This window comes from Lissotriton helveticus, chromosome 5_1 (assembly GCF_964261635.1).
Source record: "Lissotriton helveticus chromosome 5_1, aLisHel1.1, whole genome shotgun sequence".
NCBI lineage: Eukaryota > Metazoa > Chordata > Amphibia > Caudata > Salamandridae > Lissotriton > Lissotriton helveticus.
Genome location: NC_136065.1, coordinates 498,501,193 through 498,522,350, shown reverse-complemented (window position 1 = coordinate 498,522,350; position 21,158 = coordinate 498,501,193). Strand labels below are relative to the sequence as shown.

The 21,158-nt window shown below is 51.1% G+C and overlaps 1 protein-coding gene across 2 annotated transcripts in view; it reads left to right on the top strand.

Annotated features, from left to right (window-relative positions):
- The window catches only part of VPS13D (vacuolar protein sorting 13 homolog D), a 2,979,414-nt gene that overhangs the window by 132,409 nt on the left and 2,825,847 nt on the right, over window positions 1-21,158 (top strand). For both annotated transcript variants that reach the window (XM_078642819.1, XM_078642818.1), the window contains exons 11-12: window positions 9,914-10,015; window positions 10,262-10,463. In XM_078642819.1, the coding sequence (XP_078498945.1) occupies window positions 9,914-10,015; window positions 10,262-10,463 (304 nt within the window). The remainder of the gene's footprint in view (window positions 1-9,913; window positions 10,016-10,261; window positions 10,464-21,158) is intronic.

Below are 21,158 nucleotides of genomic sequence, written 5' to 3'. Positions count from 1 at the left end.
GTGCAGTGAGCAAGGGACTCACATCTGAGCATACCCTTCCACACTTGTGGTGGCCAAAACGATTCAAAAAGGGGGGTGGTGATGGACAGAGTATCTGAATTAAGCAGACCACTCCTACCCAGTCAAAAGATCAGGGCTTGATCCATCACCGTTTTTTAGCTCACTGCACCATCCCAGTTCAGAACCTGGCTACATGCAAATTAGTCTGACCCTGGCCCAGTGCATCATGGGAACAGGGCAGACCAAACTACCAAGCCAATTCTTTACTGGAAAGGAAACAAGCTTCCGGGGACCGGTTTCTGGCATTACAGCCGTCTTCGGCCCGGCTTGCTTGAATCCTGATGGTGCAGTGAGCAAGGGACTCACATCTGAGCATACCCTTCCACACTTGTGGTGGCCAAAACGATTCAAAAAGGGGGGTGGTGATGGACAGAGTATCTGAATTAAGCAGACCACTCCTACCCAGTCAAAAGATCAGGGCTTGATCCATCACCGTTTTTTAGCTCACTGCACCATCCCAGTTCAGAACCTGGCTACATGCAAATTAGTCTGACCCTGGCCCAGTGCATCATGGGAACAGGGCAGACCAAACTACCAAGCCAATTCTTTACTGGAAAGGAAACAAGCTTCCGGGGACCGGTTTCTGGCATTACAGCCGTCTTCGGCCCGGCTTGCTTGAATCCTGATGGTGCAGTGAGCAAGGGACTCACATCTGAGCATACCCTTCCACACTTGTGGTGGCCAAAACGATTCAAAAAGGGGGGTGGTGATGGACAGAGTATCTGAATTAAGCAGACCACTCCTACCCAGTCAAAAGATCAGGGCTTGATCCATCACCGTTTTTTAGCTCACTGCACCATCCCAGTTCAGAACCTGGCTACATGCAAATTAGTCTGACCCTGGCCCAGTGCATCATGGGAACAGGGCAGACCAAACTACCAAGCCAATTCTTTACTGGAAAGGAAACAAGCTTCCGGGGACCGGTTTCTGGCATTACAGCCGTCTTCGGCCCGGCTTGCTTGAATCCTGATGGTGCAGTGAGCAAGGGACTCACATCTGAGCATACCCTTCCACACTTGTGGTGGCCAAAACGATTCAAAAAGGGTGGTGGTGATGGACAGAGTATCTGAATTAAGCAGACCACTCCTACCCAATCAAAAGATCAGGGCTTAATCCATCACCGTTTTTTAGCTCACTGCACCATCCCAGTTCAGAACCTGGCTACATGCAAATTAGTCTGACCCTGGCCCAGTGCATCATGGGAACAGGGCAGACCAAACTACCAAGCCAATTCTTTACTGGAAAGGAAACAAGCTTCCGGGGACCGGTTTCTGGCATTACAGCCGTCTTCGGCCCGGCTTGCTTGAATCCTGATGGTGCAGTGAGCAAGGGACTCACATCTGAGCATACCCTTCCACACTTGTGGTGGCCAAAACGATTCAAAAAGGGGGGTGGTGATGGACAGAGTATCTGAATTAAGCAGACCACTCCTACCCAGTCAAAAGATCAGGGCTTGATCCATCACCGTTTTTTAGCTCACTGCACCATCCCAGTTCAGAACCTGGCTACATGCAAATTAGTCTGACCCTGGCCCAGTGCATCATGGGAACAGGGCAGACCAAACTACCAAGCCAATTCTTTACTGGAAAGGAAACAAGCTTCCGGGGACCGGTTTCTGGCATTACAGCCGTCTTCGGCCCGGCTTGCTTGAATCCTGATGGTGCAGTGAGCAAGGGACTCACATCTGAGCATACCCTTCCACACTTGTGGTGGCCAAAACGATTCAAAAAGGGGGGTGGTGATGGACAGAGTATCTGAATTAAGCAGACCACTCCTACCCAGTCAAAAGATCAGGGCTTGATCCATCACCGTTTTTTAGCTCACTGCACCATCCCAGTTCAGTACCTGGCTACATGCAAATTAGTCTGACCCTGGCCCAGTGCATCATGGGAACAGGGCAGACCAAACTACCAAGCCAATTCTTTACTGGAAAGGAAACAAGCTTCCGGGGACCGGTTTCTGGCATTACAGCCGTCTTCGGCCCGGCTTGCTTGAATCCTGATGGTGCAGTGAGCAAGGGACTCACATCTGAGCATACCCTTCCACACTTGTGGTGGCCAAAACGATTCAAAAAGGGGGGTGGTGATGGACAGAGTATCTGAATTAAGCAGACCACTCCTACCCAGTCAAAAGATCAGGGCTTGATCCATCACCGTTTTTTAGCTCACTGCACCATCCCAGTTCAGAACCTGGCTACATGCAAATTAGTCTGACCCTGGCCCAGTGCATCATGGGAACAGGGCAGACCAAACTACCAAGCCAATTCTTTACTGGAAAGGAAACAAGCTTCCGGGGACCGGTTTCTGGCATTACAGCCGTCTTCGGCCCGGGTTGCTTGAATCCTGATGGTGCAGTGAGCAAGGGACTCACATCTGAGCATACCCTTCCACACTTGTGGTGGCCAAAACGATTCAAAAAGGGGGGTGGTGATGGACAGAGTATCTGAATTAAGCAGACCACTCCTACCCAGTCAAAAGATCAGGGCTTGATCCATCACCGTTTTTTAGCTCACTGCACCATCCCAGTTCAGAACCTGGCTACATGCAAATTAGTCTGACCCTGGCCCAGTGCATCATGGGAACAGGGCAGACCAAACTACCAAGCCAATTCTTTACTGGAAAGGAAACAAGCTTCCGGGGACCGGTTTCTGGCATTACAGCCGTCTTCGGCCCGGCTTGCTTGAATCCTGATGGTGCAGTGAGCAAGGGACTCACATCTGAGCATACCCTTCCACACTTGTGGTGGCCAAAACGATTCAAAAAGGGGGGTGGTGATGGACAGAGTATCTGAATTAAGCAGACCACTCCTACCCAGTCAAAAGATCAGGGCTTGATCCATCACCGTTTTTTAGCTCACTGCACCATCCCAGTTCAGTACCTGGCTACATGCAAATTAGTCTGACCCTGGCCCAGTGCATCATGGGAACAGGGCAGACCAAACTACCAAGCCAATTCTTTACTGGAAAGGAAACAAGCTTCCGGGGACCGGTTTCTGGCATTACAGCCGTCTTCGGCCCGGCTTGCTTGAATCCTGATGGTGCAGTGAGCAAGGGACTCACATCTGAGCATACCCTTCCACACTTGTGGTGGCCAAAACGATTCAAAAAGGGGGGTGGTGATGGACAGAGTATCTGAATTAAGCAGACCACTTCTACCCAGTCAAAAGATCAGGGCTTGATCCATCACCGTTTTTTAGCTCACTGCACCATCCCAGTTCAGAACCTGGCTACATGCAAATTAGTCTGACCCTGGCCCAGTGCATCATGGGAACAGGGCAGACCAAACTACCAAGCCAATTCTTTACTGGAAAGGAAACAAGCTTCCGGGGACCGGTTTCTGGCATTACAGCCGTCTTCGGCCCGGCTTGCTTGAATCCTGATGGTGCAGTGAGCAAGGGACTCACATCTGAGCATACCCTTCCACACTTGTGGTGGCCAAAACGATTCAAAAAGGGGGGTGGTGATGGACAGAGTATCTGAATTAAGCAGACCACTCCTACCCAGTCAAAAGATCAGGGCTTGATCCATCACCGTTTTTTAGCTCACTGCACCATCCCAGTTCAGTACCTGGCTACATGCAAATTAGTCTGACCCTGGCCCAGTGCATCATGGGAACAGGGCAGACCAAACTACCAAGCCAATTCTTTACTGGAAAGGAAACAAGCTTCCGGGGACCGGTTTCTGGCATTACAGCCGTCTTCGGCCCGGCTTGCTTGAATCCTGATGGTGCAGTGAGCAAGGGACTCACATCTGAGCATACCCTTCCACACTTGTGGTGGCCAAAACGATTCAAAAAGGGGGGTGGTGATGGACAGAGTATCTGAATTAAGCAGACCACTCCTACCCAGTCAAAAGATCAGGGCTTGATCCATCACCGTTTTTTAGCTCACTGCACCATCCCAGTTCAGAACCTGGCTACATGCAAATTAGTCTGACCCTGGCCCAGTGCATCATGGGAACAGGGCAGACCAAACTACCAAGCCAATTCTTTACTGGAAAGGAAACAAGCTTCCGGGGACCGGTTTCTGGCATTACAGCCGTCTTCGGCCCGGCTTGCTTGAATCCTGATGGTGCAGTGAGCAAGGGACTCACATCTGAGCATACCCTTCCACACTTGTGGTGGCCAAAACGATTCAAAAAGGGGGGTGGTGATGGACAGAGTATCTGAATTAAGCAGACCACTCCTACCCAGTCAAAAGATCAGGGCTTGATCCATCACCGTTTTTTAGCTCACTGCACCATCCCAGTTCAGAACCTGGCTACATGCAAATTAGTCTGACCCTGGCCCAGTGCATCATGGGAACAGGGCAGACCAAACTACCAAGCCAATTCTTTACTGGAAAGGAAACAAGCTTCCGGGGACCGGTTTCTGGCATTACAGCCGTCTTCGGCCCGGCTTGCTTGAATCCTGATGGTGCAGTGAGCAAGGGACTCACATCTGAGCATACCCTTCCACACTTGTGGTGGCCAAAACGATTCAAAAAGGGGGTGGTGATGGACAGAGTATCTGAATTAAGCAGACCACTCCTACCCAGTCAAAAGATCAGGGCTTTTCTGAATCATGTTATATACAACAACACTACGCCACCGCGTATTTCCTTGTTTCGGCCACCTTTGAGTGGGTCCTTTAAATATTAATGTTTACGGTCCTTTAAATATTAATCTTTACGACTTATATAAATTTTGTAATTGAAATATATAGACAGCGAAGCTTTCGTATGTTTGGGTCTGTAAATAAAGCAGTGCAATAATTGTGCAAACCATGATGAAACAGTGCGGCACTCGAAGCACCTTTAGCCACTGAAAGTTGGCCTTGCCATTCTGGTTTTAAAATGAGTTCTGTTAAATTCCCCAACCAAGAAGCAGCGAGTGATTGAGCAAAATATCTGTCCTGTCCAGTTACAGGGAGCAGAAGCCGGATTATGTGGGCTCTTTGCTGAAAAATGGGGGAGACGGCGGCGCTCAGGGTCCGCACTGTGCGCCGCTACACTTTTCAGCAGGACACGGATTAGCTAGAAGATCTGCGAGTGTGTATCCCAGAGGTGCGTCGTACTCACAAACCGGCTGTGTTGATGCCCGTAGCTCGGAACATGAACAAAAAAGGGGTTCATAAATATTGAACGAGAGAAGATTGATCAGTGAGGAAAAGATGTGGGAGGGAATGTGCAACCTTTACTGCTGGCGAGTATCGTAAGTTTTTGTTTTCTTCCAGATTCGTGGTGTTCCAATACTATCTAGCTGCATCTTTGAAAAGTAGTTTCCTTTCTCGCCTTTGGAATGTAAAACTACATGTAAAAGATGGTTTTGTCGGGTTGATGACATACTAAAAAGGATTATTTGGGGTGATGGTGTAACAACCCTGACAAAACTTTAGAAAGTAAGCTGTTCCTAGAGAGCACCGGAGTGTGAGTCCAAACGGCAGGAACATCTCTCAAATTCAGCCATTCACCCAACGTCCTACGGGCCAAACCAAAAGTATCGGGAAGGGAAGTGGGGGAGAGGAAATTACCATTGGAATTTCTATTTCATTTTTAACACCACTGTTGTACAGTGTGCTTCGGACGCAGCTTTACTCAACTCGTCAGGGCTATCTTCCCTATCCTCATCTTCCATTCTCTTGCAACCTTAACATTGTCTCTCGCAGTTTGACAATCATTTGTTACTCTCTGTCACTTGTCATCTTATGTAATTAAGCTTCCTTTGTTTGCTTTTACAGTTTTCCTTGGTAAGAATATTTGGAATGTCCCATTCTCCACCCTCACAGGAAGCCTTATGCGTACATCTCCTGCTCTCAACTCTGACAGCTTTGCTCTGTATACTTGACCATATCTCATTTTGGATTTGGTTTGTTTTGCTTCTACCCTCTTCGTTATGGGGACATAATTTTAAGATCTCATAATGTAATTTTTGTTAGGACTTTTGTTCAAAAGCCAACAAAGTTATATATCTGAGGATGGTCCCCCTCCTCTTAGCAATCTAAATGGACTGACGCCTGTCACAAAATGGGGACATACACAGTAAGACCACAACCTTTCCCTGATGGCCTGTTTAATTGGCAACTTGTTTCGATGGGCCAGGGGAACGCTATCTTCTAGGTAGTGGTCAAACCTCCCTGAGGCCTTTGCTCTGTGGATCATAAAGGGCCATTTTAATGTGCTTCATTGCATATGTTTTCACATTTCGGGGATTGGTCCCACAATATCGGAGGTTTTCAGTTTGAAGGAAACTTATATAACAGGTGATTGAGTGGCCTTAACATACATACATAAATGCATAGGCATGCACGGGGAGAGTTTTCCACAAGCAAAATTTAGGACTAAGCCGGAGTGTAACAACTGCTCTGTAGGCGTTTGCTATGCCTATGCATCAGGATGAGCACTACAAGTTTGGGTTCTACAAGGAAATAGATTCTGTAGCATTGAAACATTGCAGTATAATGTTCTATCCAATGTTTGTTTCTATGAAAGAAGAAGGTTGTACCGGAGCACATGCATGTATAGAGAAATCTAGTGACACATTTGGGTTTGTTATGAATTGGAAAGGTATGTACATTGTGATACATCTAGATACTTTGAAAAGGAGTGTATGTAATAAAAATTCGGATTTTCGGTAATGCTAATTTTTGACATTATACTCAAGCTTTGAGTGATGCACTTCTTAATGCTTTGACCTAGCCACCGTCCTCCATTGTTCTGGCAAGTAAATCGCCACCGATAACAGGTCAGGAATAGCACAATTTCCTAATGCATAGGTGCAGGACTAGTTTTCATTTTGCATATGTGCAACATCACATTTGAATGATGTGCGTTTTTAGAGAACATTTCACATATCATGAATGGAGCAACGCCACTGAATCTATGTTTTAGTGTTAAGAATGGAAATGAAGGCTGTTTCCCAACTGCTGTGCAACTTCTTCTACTCTTAGAGCTGAGATTTTCATGAAAGTCTTATAGTCTGAATTAAGCAGCGTAATAGGAAGGAATGTATGAAGCTCTGTGGTTATACTGAATAAGCAGCTACCTATGTTATGTCGTCTATTAATGTAATAACTGCACTTTCACAATTGCTTTATTAACCTTCCTGCTTTCTCAAATTTGCTTGAAAATGCACGATTTTTCTTCTTTTTTTCAAAATTTCTTGGGGGGGGTAACCCCCCAAACCCTCCTTTTGAGGTTCGAGCTCGCTGGCATTCGCTCGCTCGCTACGGTGCTGTATGCATATCACTTTGCGCCCCACCACTTTCAAATGTCACCCACCGCCCCTGGTTATTTGCATTCTTACCAGGATGGTTGATAATACGATGCGATCTCTGCTTGGTTCTCTGAAAGCCGCCTCGGTCGGCTTTGGTGTGCTCCTGCCTTCAGCACTTTGTTATGATGACAGAGATTGCTGAGAAAGCGGGTGGTTAAGTACTAGTATTCCCACCAAACGATGGTAGCCCAGGATGGAGATAACCGCATCACCGTTCCATCCGGTGATCGGTTACTGTCAATGGAAACGGAAAACAGACCTCTGCAGATGCACAGACGGACTGTACACGTGCAGTATTCAGGACCCCTGTGCCTGTGGGGGTCTAGTTGTGCCAGTATGAATATTGTATAATTACACCATGTACATTGCAGATCATTGTCGATATCGTTAATACTTTCGCGTGATGAAGTGGAATGACAGGGTGATGTAATGTGCTGGTATGTTGGAATAAGCTGAGTGGTTAAAACAGTGTACGGAGGGCAGAGTACGAAATCCATTGTCCAAGTTTCCCTTCTAGGCTGTATGCAGGGTGCAGAAGGGTCTAAGGCCAAGGGGGGGGGAGGGGTGTGGGTTGGTTCGTCGGATGGAGCTGGCTCAGACCACCTCCCCCTTCCCACACTCACCGCCTGGGTTCGCCGACCGGGTCTGCCTGAGTCCGCCCAGGTCTGATTGATGACAGCCCGAGGCTCCTTAATGTGGAAGTGCAAAAATGCAGGGGCATGAAATGTGCCACAAAAGGACTCCTGTTGCTCCTTGCTAGTTTCTCAACCGTGAGATTTGATGCTCTTTTATCTGGCCTCCAGAGACAGCGGCTGCCACAGCTCTCAGACTGACAGCAGGATGCTTTAGGGATCCTTTACTGGGTGGAAATGGAGAGTTTTCAGTTACCCTCGCTTTGCCCCCCCAGGGTCCGCAGTCCCCAGAGTACAAAGTCAGCAGTACCAGAGTCCCTGGCAGCCTCCAAACCTCCAGAGCCTTCGAAGCCCTCCGCAGCCTGCCTCCATGTGCCCAAAGCTGCTTCTGTGCAAAACGCTGTGGTCTACTGTGGTTCGCGGCTTCAGCCTTAGCTGGCAAGCAGACAAGCAGACAAACAGGTACAACCACGGTCCCCTGGTGCCTTTCCGCTACTAGCCAGCTGTCCGGCAGCTACTGCTTGCGGCTCTCGTTTTCCGCAGTTCTCCGCGCCTGATTTCTTCGACGGCGGTGTGGAATGCGGATCGCGGAACCTCCTGCTCCGCTTTCACCGCCTTCACTGCCTTTGCTCGCGGTACTCCCCCCGGCGGCGGTATGTGGTGTAAAATGTTATTTGGACGGTGTGCGAGTGGTGGACAGCGGTATCTCTGATCTCTGCTGGTCGCCACCGTCTCTGCTCTCTGCTCACTCACGCTCTCCCCCGGTCACCTGCAAGAACCGGACTGGACTCCAACCTGTGAGAAAAACGAAGAATGCAGAATCTAGTGGCAATAACATCTGCCAGGATGTTCAGTGAGCTCCAGGCTATGTCATCTTAGCCTCTGTATCTTAACATCTACACAGACAATCTGGTTATTCGGACTAGTGCATCCTTCCTACCAAAGGTAGTCGCTCCCTTCCATGTAGGACAGTCTATTACCCTGCCTACATTTTTGCGCTCTGCCTCAGCCATCTAAGGAAGAGGAGCGACTCCACCGATTGGACTCAAAAAGAACATTGTCATTCTACTTTGAACTGCTAGAAAGAATTCCCGGTGAATGACCAACTCTTCGTGGGGTGTGCTGGAACGAAGAAGGGGAAAGCTGTGTAGAAACGGACACTCTCCTGATGGATCGTGCTCTGCATTAAAATCTGCTACTCATTTCCTAAAAAGCAACACCCTGGAGCTTGTGTGCTCCTCCCACCAGAGCTAAGGCTGCTACCACTGTGTTAGTTCGCAGAGTTCCAGTCCTGGACATCTGCCAAGCAGCAACATGAGCTTCTCTGCACACGTTCACCAAGCACTACTACCTGGACAGGCAGGGCCATCAGGACAGGCACTTTGCTCGTTCGGCCCTGCAGGACTGTTTAGTATGAAATGGTTTTGCAGACCCACCTCCAGGAAGGTATTGATTGGGTATCTATTCTAAGTTGAGGAATCTGCACTTGAAGTCTCTATCAGCTGAACAACTTATGTTCCTGTGGTAACGCCTTATCTGGTTAAGACTCTATCTAGCCGCATATTCCTTATTGACCCACCCATCCTTCCTGCTGTGCAAACGTATTTCAAGGGACAGTGTTTATTCCATTTCAGGGCACTAGTTTTCCACTCCAGTGATCAGTGTTCTTTGTGGCTCCACACTCCTGGCATGAAAGGCGCGAAAAGAAACTGACGTCCGCGTGCTGGGGTGGTGCCTATATAGGCACCGCACACGTCACGGCGTGGACAACACTGATGACACTACGCTCACAAAAAGTATCCGCATATTGGGATAACTCTAAGGTAATGAATCAGCGGCTAGATAGTCTCTACCAGATAAGGCATTACCGAAGGTAAGTAACTTGTTCTTGTTTGACTTCTAAAAATTATGTTTTTTTGTAACAACTAGAAATCATTCAATTTATTAAATAATTATTATTTTGATTTTATAGGCTGAAATTGATCGCATTGAAGAAGAACAAACCTTTGATCAATTAAAGATCTTACAGGAAGTGATCCATGACAAACTTCGTAAGCAAAAGGACCTGGCAGAGGTGAAACCATCAATGTTGTAATTATATTTGTTTCTTGTTTAAGCAGTCCAGCATCTTTAAGATCAAGGATTCATTTATTTAATGCCTGCGATGGAGTCATTGTCAAACTCTTTCATTTTGATGTTTAAAAATAAAATGCTATCTGTGGAATACTGGTTTGTTTTCATTGTGTTCATAAACCATTAATATGTTAACATAATAAGGGATTAAATTGAGAAGTTATTGTCTTCTATTATTTCTTGCCAGAGCTTAAGAGAACCAGTACCTGATCCCCAAAGACAGTCACCTGATGCAAGCCCTGACCATGATAGTGGCAGTGGTATGTTACAATATCTCCAGTCTTGGTTTCCTGGATGGGGTGGCTGGTATGGATATTCCCCCCAAATGGCAGAAGGAGGTCATGAAGAGAGACAGGCGCAAGAACAATGGAATCCAGAAGAGATACTCGGTATGATTTTGCTTTCATGGATTTCCTTCAGATTATTTCCCCACCATTGCAACCATGTTCATGTACACCACAATGCCACCCATCAATACCTGTGTGATCATGCCCAGCAATATCGTACTTTCTGGCATCCTACTCTTGTTTCTCTATAAATTGCATCTCCAGTGCACATTCCAGTTGGCTCATGTGTACGTACCTTTAATTGAATGGTAGCACACCACATAATTTTAGCACTAATTCATTGTGCCCTGCCACAGCCTCTAATGCAAAATGTATAATTGGAATTATGCAGTTTTGTGCCGTAGCATTTCATAATAATTCTGGATTTGCCACATAATTCATCATACAATGCATAATCTGCAGATTTTAACAAAAACTCTTGCTTCTAGCTCAAACGGATCAAAAGTTACTTAATACGTAGATTACTTAATACGTAGCGACAGGTGCTGCTACGCAGTGGAAGGTACTTCACTAAGGTTGGCTGATCAATTGTCAGTTTCTTTTATATTGGTATTAATGACATTAAACTTTTGCCCAGGCAGTGCTAACACAAGTAAAAATAACAAAAAGATGAAGTAATACTATCAGAAAATGTGTTGCATTACGCCACATAATTTGCCTATTGCAGCTTAATACAGTCAACGTACAGCATAATTGGGTCCCACGCTGCCGCCGCTATTCAATCCCTGGTGGCACAGCACCCAGGATAATGTGCTGCATGGCTAAACACTTATAAGGTCCTGAAGGCAAGATCTGTTTGCCATTCCAATGCTTGTTATTATTGTCGTCTTTTTCTCTTTCTGTAATCTAGCTTAACTGTGATATGGGAAAGGAGTTATAATGTGTATTGTCCCACTTCTTGTGATAAATATGTTATTAAATTGCTAATTTACCACCAAATAAAATAAAAAATAAAAATAATACAAGTTACTTAACTGTGGTAACGGTTTTCATCATGGATCCTCCATCTACTTGCAGATCCTCGACCAGTCCCGGCTTTTCCCCTTGAGAAGTGGTCTTGGGTACAGTGTTAAGGTCTCAGATTCGATTTTGGTACACTGCAAAACGTTTTGTCAATCTCTTTGGCCACGTCTTCCCATCCGAGGATGTGAAAAAAACAAAGATGAGAGACTGACACCAGTGCGTCGGTGTGTGGTCTGTATAACTCCTAGTATGTCATGTCAGGGGTTGAACCCAGCATTGAGGTGTAGTTGAGTACCACCTACTGGTGCAGGAGAGCTGTTTCAACTTTTCTGGATCAAGTCTGGTACCAGGGGGACATTCAAGATTAAGAATCTGTATGTAGATAGAGTCCCCGCTATGTAGATTGTTACCGGACAGGTGTGAGTGGAAGTTCATCTTTATAAATTATGGTGAGGTCCCCACCAATTTGAATAAGCCTGTCTTTTCTGAGGATGGTGTAACCTGGGCGTGCAAGCAGGTCCAGGATTGATGCGGAGTGGTCATTGAGCCATGTTTCCGTCAGAAATGCGATGTCAATGCTTTCACTGAGAATGGTCTCCGCAATTTCCGTAGCTTGGCAGGAAGCTGAATGGCAGTTGACCAGCATGCAGTTGAGGGGTTTTGGGTTGGTCCTTTAAGTGGGTGAGCAGGAGTTCATAGTGGTGAGTTGTTGTGGAGGTCTGGGCGATGTAGGGGAGGAAGGGGGGTCCTACTTGTTTCTAGTATCACAGGGATAGATGCATGAGGTGGGAGAGAATTTGTGGTTGGTGTGGAGGCGAGGTGGTTTAAATTGAGGCCAGGAAGAACAGGGGGGTAGATGGTTCGCGAAGTGGGGTGGTATGCTAGGGCATTTACTGCAGGGCGACTCGGGTGAGGAGTTTTCGAAAGGGGGAGTAGCCCCTCGGATGTGGGGTGCAGGGTACATAGGTATGATGTCCAGGGGATAGGTGTGACTGGAAGGATTCTTTGAGGCGAATTCAGTTGCATGGCAGGAAGCTGTACGCGAGTTAAAAAGCATGCAGTTTATGGGTTTGGGGTCAGTCATTTTTGTGGGTGAACAGGAGTGGGTAGTGGTGAGTTGTTGCGGAGTTCTGGGCGAAGCAGGGGAGGACGGGGTCCTACTTGTTCCAAGGATCACAGGGATAGATGAGTGAGGTGGGAGAGACTTTGTGGTCGGCGTGGATGCGAGGTTGTTTAAATTGAGGCCAGGGAGAGCAGGGGGGGAGATGGTTCAAGAAGAGGCGTGGTATGCTAGAGCATTTACTGCTGGGTGAATCGCGTGAGGTGATTTCGATAGGGGGAGTAGCCCCTTGGCTGTGGGGTGAAGGGTTCGTAGGTAAGAGGTCCTGGGGGTAGATGTGACTGGAAAGATTCTTTGTGGCGAGGGAGTTTAAACCGTTTTTGAGGGAGGAGCGTTCTAACACGAGGGTTGAGAGGTGGAGTTCTATATTTAGGAGAGACTGAGTAAGAAGAGTGATGGGGAGGGAGTATAGGAGATCAAGTGGGAGGAGAGAATGGTCCCAGTTGGTCAGAAGTGGTGGATTGGGGTGTAAGATTGGTGGGAAACCAGGTGGAGGGGAGAGAGGGGTGTTAAGGTTGCAAGGAGGCAGTGGTGTAGGAGGGTGTGTGATGGTAATCCCAGGGGTCAATTGGTAGAAATGAGAGGAGAGGGGGTCATGAGGGGGGTGCTGGGGGCTGTTAGCTGGATAAAGGGTGGGATGGGTGGCGGGAGAAAGGATTACAGTTATTAATGGAGCTGTTGGGGAGTCAAGGTGCAGAGTTATGTGACGATTGGGATGTATTAAGGTGACAGTGGGAGAAGTAGTAAGGTTGCTAGGAGAGATGGTGAAAGGGGTAATTTGTGCAGCTGTTGGGGTGCCGGGGGGGTAGGGGAGCCGGACGAGAGAGGGTTTGGGAGGCAGAGGGGGTTGTAGGAAGAACAGGAGGGGCGGAGGTTGTTGATGCGGTCGTAGGAAGATATATCTGTGAGTCGGGGGTTTCAATGTCTATTAGTGAGTCCGGGACCAGCTGGGTTGTGGTCAGGGAGCGAGGGGGCAAGGGGGTCTCTTGCATTTGGGGGGAGAAAGTTTAGCGGACGAAGTAGGTGGTAGGTTATGGAATAAAGAGCTGAAGTGGTGTTCAAAAATGGTGAGGTGGTTTTTGGAAGCTTGAATGAGGATATTTCCTGAATTGAAAATAGAGATGTCGATTTCACCAGGGAATGTGGGGGAAGGAGTGGAGGAAAGTTTCAGACCGTAAGGGATTTTACGGGAAATTGTGATAGGAAGGTGGCGAAGAAAGATACTTTTCCATTTAGAGGGGCGTTTAGTGTAGAAGATGTCGTTAGTTTTAATGATGGAGATTAGGCTAAGATAGTTGTTAACAAATAAGATTTCTTGATGGCGAATAAGAAGTTTGTGTTTGAAGTTTTTCTTGCCATTTTTGGAAAGGTTAGCAGGGTAAAGGATAGACCAAGAGTTGGGTCCATGTTTAGTGATGGGTGAGTCCTGTGACAAGTGGGTAAGGTTGAGGGGTGGCATGATGGGTAAGTGTTAGTGGCCAGGGGGAGAGGGGAGGACTGAGTGGGGGTGGATTGGGGTAGAGCACAATGTGGGCAGAGAATATGAGAGATGGGGGAAGGTGGGGGAACGTTGGTGTAGAGGTAGTATTATCAGGGGGGTGTTGTGGACCGTGGAATGTAATGGGTCGAGTGGGAGGCGTTAGGGGGGCCAGAGGAGGGAAGAGGGGGGATTCTTGGGGGAGGTAGTGGGCAGGTTAGGTGTTATGAGAGGTGGTAGACTGGGAGGTAGTGCTAGACAGGAGAGAAAATAATGGAAAGTAGTAGGGGAAAGTGGTAGGGGAGAACGAGATAGAGGGGGAAAAAGATCTGTGAGTAATAGTGATAAGCAAATCAAAGAGGAGCAGGGAGATGAAGACAAAGGTGCATCTGTGCGCAATAATCAAAAGAGAAGCTAGGAAAAGTTGGGAAAAATTTAAATGTAAAATTAAAATTGTAACCAGTCGAGATAAATGAAGTGGGGGAGTCAATAAAGAGTACACGTAGAGCAGAGGTAGAAAACAAGGCTAATATTACAATACAAAAACAGAAATGAGGTAAACCATTAAGATTGCTCCTAAATTAAATAATAAATAAATAGTTAACATAACTCACATTGCGTTTCGGGCAGCATAAACAATCCAGGGAAAATCCAGGAAAATTAAAATATAAGATTTAAAATTGTGAGCAGTGGAGAAAAATAAAGTGGGGGAGTCTAAAATGAGTGCACATGGAGCAGAGGTAGATAGCAAGACTAAAATCAAAATACGAAAACAGCAATGAGGTGAACCAATATGATTGCACCTAGACTAAATAATAAATAAAATTAAAATATAGTTAACACAGCTCACATTACGGGCAGCATTAACAATCCAAGAATACAAATAGCATGATAAGAGGGATTGCCTGAGCGAGGTTTAGCATCACCCCTATTGGATTGGGGTTGATTGAGGATGTCTTGCAGGAGAAACGAAACAGAGTGATCCCTGCTTAGCAGCTGTGAGCTGGAGATGATTAGTGTGCCACCAGGTCATCTCCTTTGATGACGTTTGAAAGATTAGATGAGGGTAGAGCCCAGGTCCTTAGTCTTAATGCGGCGTCGCCATTTTAGGTCCAGGTAGCCGTCTATTACTGTAAGGATTGTTTAAGGAGGTCCAGGAGAGGCATTGCTCCCCATATTAATCATGGGACCGCAGTAGGTCATGGGCGAATGGAGGAGCTAGTGAGTGTAGGTAGTTAGGGGAGACCGGAGGAGAATGGAGATCGGGCCGTCGCCATTTTGGGTCCGGTCCACCGGCGGTGCGTTAGATTAGTCAAACTGCAGGGGAGATGTTAGACGGGCACCTGGAGGGTCGGCCGAGCACAGTGATCGCACAGACAGGTAACTTCCCCCCCACAGATGGACACCACACAAAGATCAGGGTAACACCTTTTATAGGCACTTCTGGTAGCAGAGTGGTACGATACAAGGCGATCAGGACACGATGATCCTCTCAATTCTAGTCTCTAGTAAGGGAAGGGGGTAGCGGGACAGTCTTGGTACCCACGGGTACGGAGGTGTAACGGTGATAGCTCACAATCCTCGAGCTCGGTGTTCGGATGGGTCAGACCGCGGCAGCGCCGGCAGGTCCCGAAGAGGTCGTAGGTGGCAACGGGCCGCGGCAGCGCCAGCAGGTCCCAACGAGGATGAAGGTTACAACGGGCCGCGGCAGCGCCAGCAGGTCCCACGAGAATGCAGGTTGCAACGGGCCGCGGCAGCGCCAGCAGGTCCCACGAGGATGGAGGTTACTACGGGCCGCGGCAGCGCCAGCAGGTCCCAACGAGGACGAAGATTGCAGAGGGCCGCGGCAGCGCCAGCAGGTCCCACGAGGTTGAAGGTTGCAGAGGGCCGCGGCAGCGCCAGCAGGTCCCACGAGGATGAAGGTTGCAGAGGGCCGCGGCAGCGCCAGCAGGTCCCACGAGGATGAAGGTTGCAGAGGGCCGCGGCAGCGCCAGCAGGCAGGACAATAGTTCACAAGGCAGGGCTGTGGCAGCGCCAGCAGTCCGTCAAGGATGAGTTCTTCTCGGTGTCTCTCGACTCCAGGATACAACTGCCTTCCTGTCCTGGGGCGGCCTCAGTTATAGGTCTGGCGCCCTTTGATGTCCGGACCCTCGCTCTTGGAGGTCGGGAGGCCTGGGATGAGGGAGTCCAGACACCCAGCAGGGGGGTGGAGCCAGCGCCCGAGGAGGCTGGGGGTGCTCGGCACCTGGCGGGGGAGAGCCATCGACACTTCTTACTCCCATTGACCTGCCAAGGGGTCCGTTCACCTCCTGGGTGGAGGGTGGTGCCGGGATGCCGGGGTCTGGCCAGGCCCAGGGTTGGGGTCGGGCTGAGGCCGCGCGGCCGCGTGGTGCCGTGTCCAAGATGGCGGCTGGGCCGGGCAATGGTGCTGACGGTGGCCCGGGCCCTGTCCTGCGGGGAGGGAGCGAGCCCTTCATGTGGCCTGTCCAACATGCGTCCCCCCCAGCTGAAGGCGGGGAGAGTCACCCATCTTCTTGGGGACTTTCCTCGTCGAGGCGGAAAAAGCGGGACAGGCCATCCGCGTTGGCGTGGTCTTGGCCAGGACGATGCTCCACAGTGAAGTCCATCCCCTGCAGGGAGATGGACCATCGCAATAGTTTGGGGTTCTCCCCCCGCATCTGCATGAGCCATTGCAGGGGCCGATGATCTGTCTGTACCCGGAAATGGGTTCCGAAGAGGTACGGCCGGAGCTTCTTGAGGGCCCATACCACTGCGAAGGCCTCTCGCTCAATGGTGCTCCAGCGCTGTTCTCGGGGCAGTAGGCGTCTGCTGATGAAGGCCACGGGTTGGTCCACTCCTTCGGGGTTCAGTTGGGAGAGGACGGCCCCAATACCATGGTCGGAGGCATCGGTCTGCACAATGAACTCGCGGCTGTAGTCGGGGGCCTGGAGCACCGGAGCGGTGCACATGGCGGCCTTCAGCGTCTCGAAGGCCGCGTGACAGTCGGGAGTCCAGTTGACTCGTTTTGGGTTGTTCTTTGACGTGAGTTCCGTGAGGGGCCCCACAATGCTGCCATAGTCCCTCACAAACCGCCGGTAGTATCCGGTGAGCCCCAGGAAGGCTCGGACCTCTGTTTGTGTTTCGGGGGGTTGCCAGGACTGGATGGCAGCTACCTTGAGTTGGAGGGGGGCCACCAGACCGCTCCCCACTTGGTGTCCGAGGTAGGTCACGGACCCCTGGCCGATTTGGCACTTGCTGGCCTTTATGGTGAGGCCGGCCTGTTGGAGGGCCTGCAGGACCGCTCTGAGGTGGTGGAGGTGGTCGGCCCAGTGGCGGCTGTATACCGCGATGTCGTCCAGGTAGGCGGCGCTGAATTCTTCGAGGCCCGCCAATACCTGGTTCACCAGTCTTTGAAAGGTGGCTGGAGCGTTCTTCATGCCGAAGGGCATCACTCTGAAATGGTAGTGTCCGTCCGGGGTGGAGAAAGCGGAACGTTCTTGGGCCCTGGGGGTGAGGCCGATCTGCCAGTAGCCCGCTGTCAGGTCAAAGATGCTTAGGTAGCGGGCTGCCCCCATGCGGTCGACTAGTTCATCTGCTCGGGGGATAGGGTGAGCGTCGGTTCGGGTGACCGCGTTCAGCCCCCGATAGTCGATGCAGAATCGGAGCTCCGGCGTGGTGCCCGGTGCCGCGGCCTTGGGGACCAGGACGACCGGGCTGGCCCAGGGACTGTCCGAAGGCTCGATGACCCCGAGGGCGAGCATCTTGGAGACTTCTTCTTGGATGCATGTACGTACCCGATCCGGTACCCGGTACGCCCGGTGTCGGACCGGAGGACTGTCCCCCGTGTCCACGTCGTGCAGGCACCAGGAGGTGACTCCGGGTGCGAGGGAGAACAGGTTTGCGAACGGCGGCAGGAGGGCCCGGCAATCTTGACGCTGCTCTGGGGTCAGGGCCTCGGAGAGTCGGACCCCGTCCACCGAGCCATCTCTTTCCCGAGTCCTCAGTAGGTCAGGGAGGGGCTCGGAGTCTCCTTCTGTGCCACTGTCGGTCGCCATCAGCAGGCTGAGTTCTGAGCGCATGAAGTGGGGTTTGAGCCTGTTGGTGTGGAGGACCCGGAGGGGGTTCCGGGGGGACTCCAGGTCGATGAGATAGGTGACGGGACTCCTGCGCTCGATCACCTTGAAGGGCCCCGTCCATTTGTCTTGCAAGGCACACGGTTCGATGGGGGACATCACCCATACCTGCTGACCCGGTTCAAACTCGATGGAGGAGGCATGTTGGTCGTACCACTTCTTCATGTCCTCTTGACTGGCCTCCAGATTGGCTTTAGCGATCTCCCTGAATTTCCGGGTCTGATTGCGGAGGGTCAGGAGGTATTTGTAGACGTCCGGAGGGGTCTTTAGGGGGGCCATTTCCCATTCCTCCTTCACTAGGCTGAGAGGCCCGCGAACGGGGTGTCCGTACAGGAGTTCGAAGGGGCTGAAGCCGAGGGACTTCTGGGGGACTTCTCGGTAGGCGAAGAGGAGGCACGGTAGTAGCACGTCCCACTGGCGGCGTAGGGGTTCTTCCAGCCCCATGATCATCCCCTTGAGGGTGCGGTTGAACCGCTCGACTAGTCCGTTCCCCTGGGGGTGATAGGGGGTGGTGAAGCGGTAAGTGACTCCGCACTGCTGCCAGAGGGATTTCATATACTTTGAAATAAAGTTCGGACCCCTGTCGCTGACGACTTCCCGGGGGAAGCCCACTCGAGAGAAGATCCCCATCAAGGCTCGACCCACTACTGGGGCTGTTATCGTACGAAGGGGGACCGCCTCAGGATATCGGGTAGCGTGGTCCACCAGGACCAGGATGAAGCGATGCCCCTGTGCTGTTCGGGGGTCCAGGGGCCCCACAATGTCTATTCCCACCCTTTCGAACGGGGTGGTCACCACGGGGAATGGTTGTAGGGGTGCCTTGAGTTTGCGGCCGCTCTTCCCGCTGGCCTGGCAGGTCGGGCAGGACCGGCAATGGTTGGAGACGTCATTTCTCATTTTGGGCCAAAAAAAGTGAGTCACCAGGCGGTGGTAGGTCTTGTCTTGGCCCAGGTGCCCGGCCAGGGGGACATCATGGGCTAGGTTCAACAGGAAGTCTCTGAAGTGGAGGGGCACCACCAGCACTCGCCCGGCCCCCAGTTCTGCGATTTTCTGTTCGCTGTACAAGAGATCATTGTCCCAATAAACCCAGTGGGCCCCGGTGGTGTCTCCTTGGCTCTGGGTGAGCGCTTGCTGTCGCAATCCCTCGAGGGAGGGGCAGGTCTTTTGCGCCTGCCGGAATTGTTCCTGGGTGGGCCCCCCTTCTTGACGCCACTGAGCCAGGTCGGGAAGCTCGGGGGGCTGTGGGGACCCCTCTGGGGCGGGGTCCGGGTGGTCGGTCTGGAGGAAGTCGTCTTCTGGAGTGATCGAGGGCAGAGGTGCTGCCCATTCTGGTTCTTCTGGTCTAGGGATGGTGCGGGTGGCCATGGACCGGGTGGTTACGCACGCCCAGTCCGGGAGACCCAACATCCCCAGATGCTCTCTTCTTTCCACAGCGGCCCACGGGGAGCTCTCGAGATCGTTCCCCAGGAGGCAGTCTACGGGGGCATCGTCACGGACAGTTACTTTCAGCATGCCGGACACTCCTCCCCATTCGAAGGGGACGCAGGCCATCCGACACAGGCTCTCCGAGTTATCTGCCGATCGGACGGGGCAAAGTACGTTTGGTAGGATTTGTTCTGGGGTCACCAGGTGACAGCGGACGGCCGTCACACTGGCCCCGGTGTCACGCAGGGCCTCGGCCTTGCGCCCATTGATGCTCACCCATTGGCTGTACTTCCGAGTGTTGGCGGGCAGGGGAGTCCGCGGGACTATGTCTCTTCCTCCCAGGCATGCCAGGGTCATGGCGGCGGGTTCCCACTCGAACTGCTCCGACTCATAGGTCTCCGTGTCTTCGGAGACTTGTTCTTCTCCCAGGGCGGCGGCCGCCATCTGGCGGGGCCCGGGGACCTGGTTCTTCGGGCAGGTCGGGTCACTGGCATAGTGGCCGACTCGCTGGCATCGATGACACGTCACGTTAGCTCGGAACCCCGGGCGCATCGGGGGGTTTCCCCGGCCCACTGGGGCCGGGGTGGCGTTAGTGGGTGCGGCCGGGACGGCGTCTCTGCCCCGGCCCGGACCTCCTCCTCCTCCTCGGGGACGATGATGACCTTGGTTGGTTCTGTTCTGCTCATTCGGCCCACTCCGGGCCACTCGGGTGCTCTCCCACCGGTCAGCCTCGGTGGCGAGCTGCCGGGGTTCAGTCAATTTACTGTCGAGGAGGTGCTGCCGGAGCTCGACGAAGCAGTTGTTGGAGAGGTGCTCCCACACAATGAGATTGAAGAGTTGTTCGTACGTGGTTACGTTGTTACCCTTGATCCACCCCTCGAAGGCTCGGCTGAAATAGTTCACGTATTCCAACCACGTCGTACCTGGGATCCGGGTGCAGTTGCGGAACCTCTGGCGGTACATTTCGGGTGTAAGTCCATATCGACTGAGGAGGGCGGCCTTCATGTGGTCATAGGACGTCATTTGATGGTCCGGAAGCTGCAGCAGGGCATCACGACCCTCGTTGACGAATCTCCCCCATAGGCCGGCTCCCCAGTCACTTCGAGCGACCCGGTGGGCGGTCATGGCAATCTCATAGGCCTTGAACCACTGCTGTATGTCGTCGTTCCGGTGATATTCTCGGACCACATCCTTGGGGATGTGGACCTTCTGCTCGGTAGGACCCGGGGAGTGCGGTTGCTCGGGCACCCCTAGGTTTTTGTTCAGTTTGCGTATTTCTATCTCCGCTAGTTTGCACTCGTGCTCGTATGCCAGTCTTTTTTCTTCGAGGTCTCTCTGTCTCTGTTTTTCCTCTCGCTCTTCTCTGAGCCGTAAGTGTTCTAAGTTTATTTTTTGTTCCGCCAGTTTTAATTCTCCGTCTAATCTGAGTCGTGCCAAGTCTAACTCGTGTAATCTATTTTTTTCCCGCTCTTGGATCTCTTCACGGGACGGGCCTGTTCTCCGTTCCTCCGTCCGGGTGGTGTTGACTTCCGGGGCTGCGGGGTCCCGGGGGGTTGCGGTATTTGTCTCTGTCCAGGCCTCTAGGGCGTTTTTGAAGTCTTCTTTTGTGCTTAGCCCGG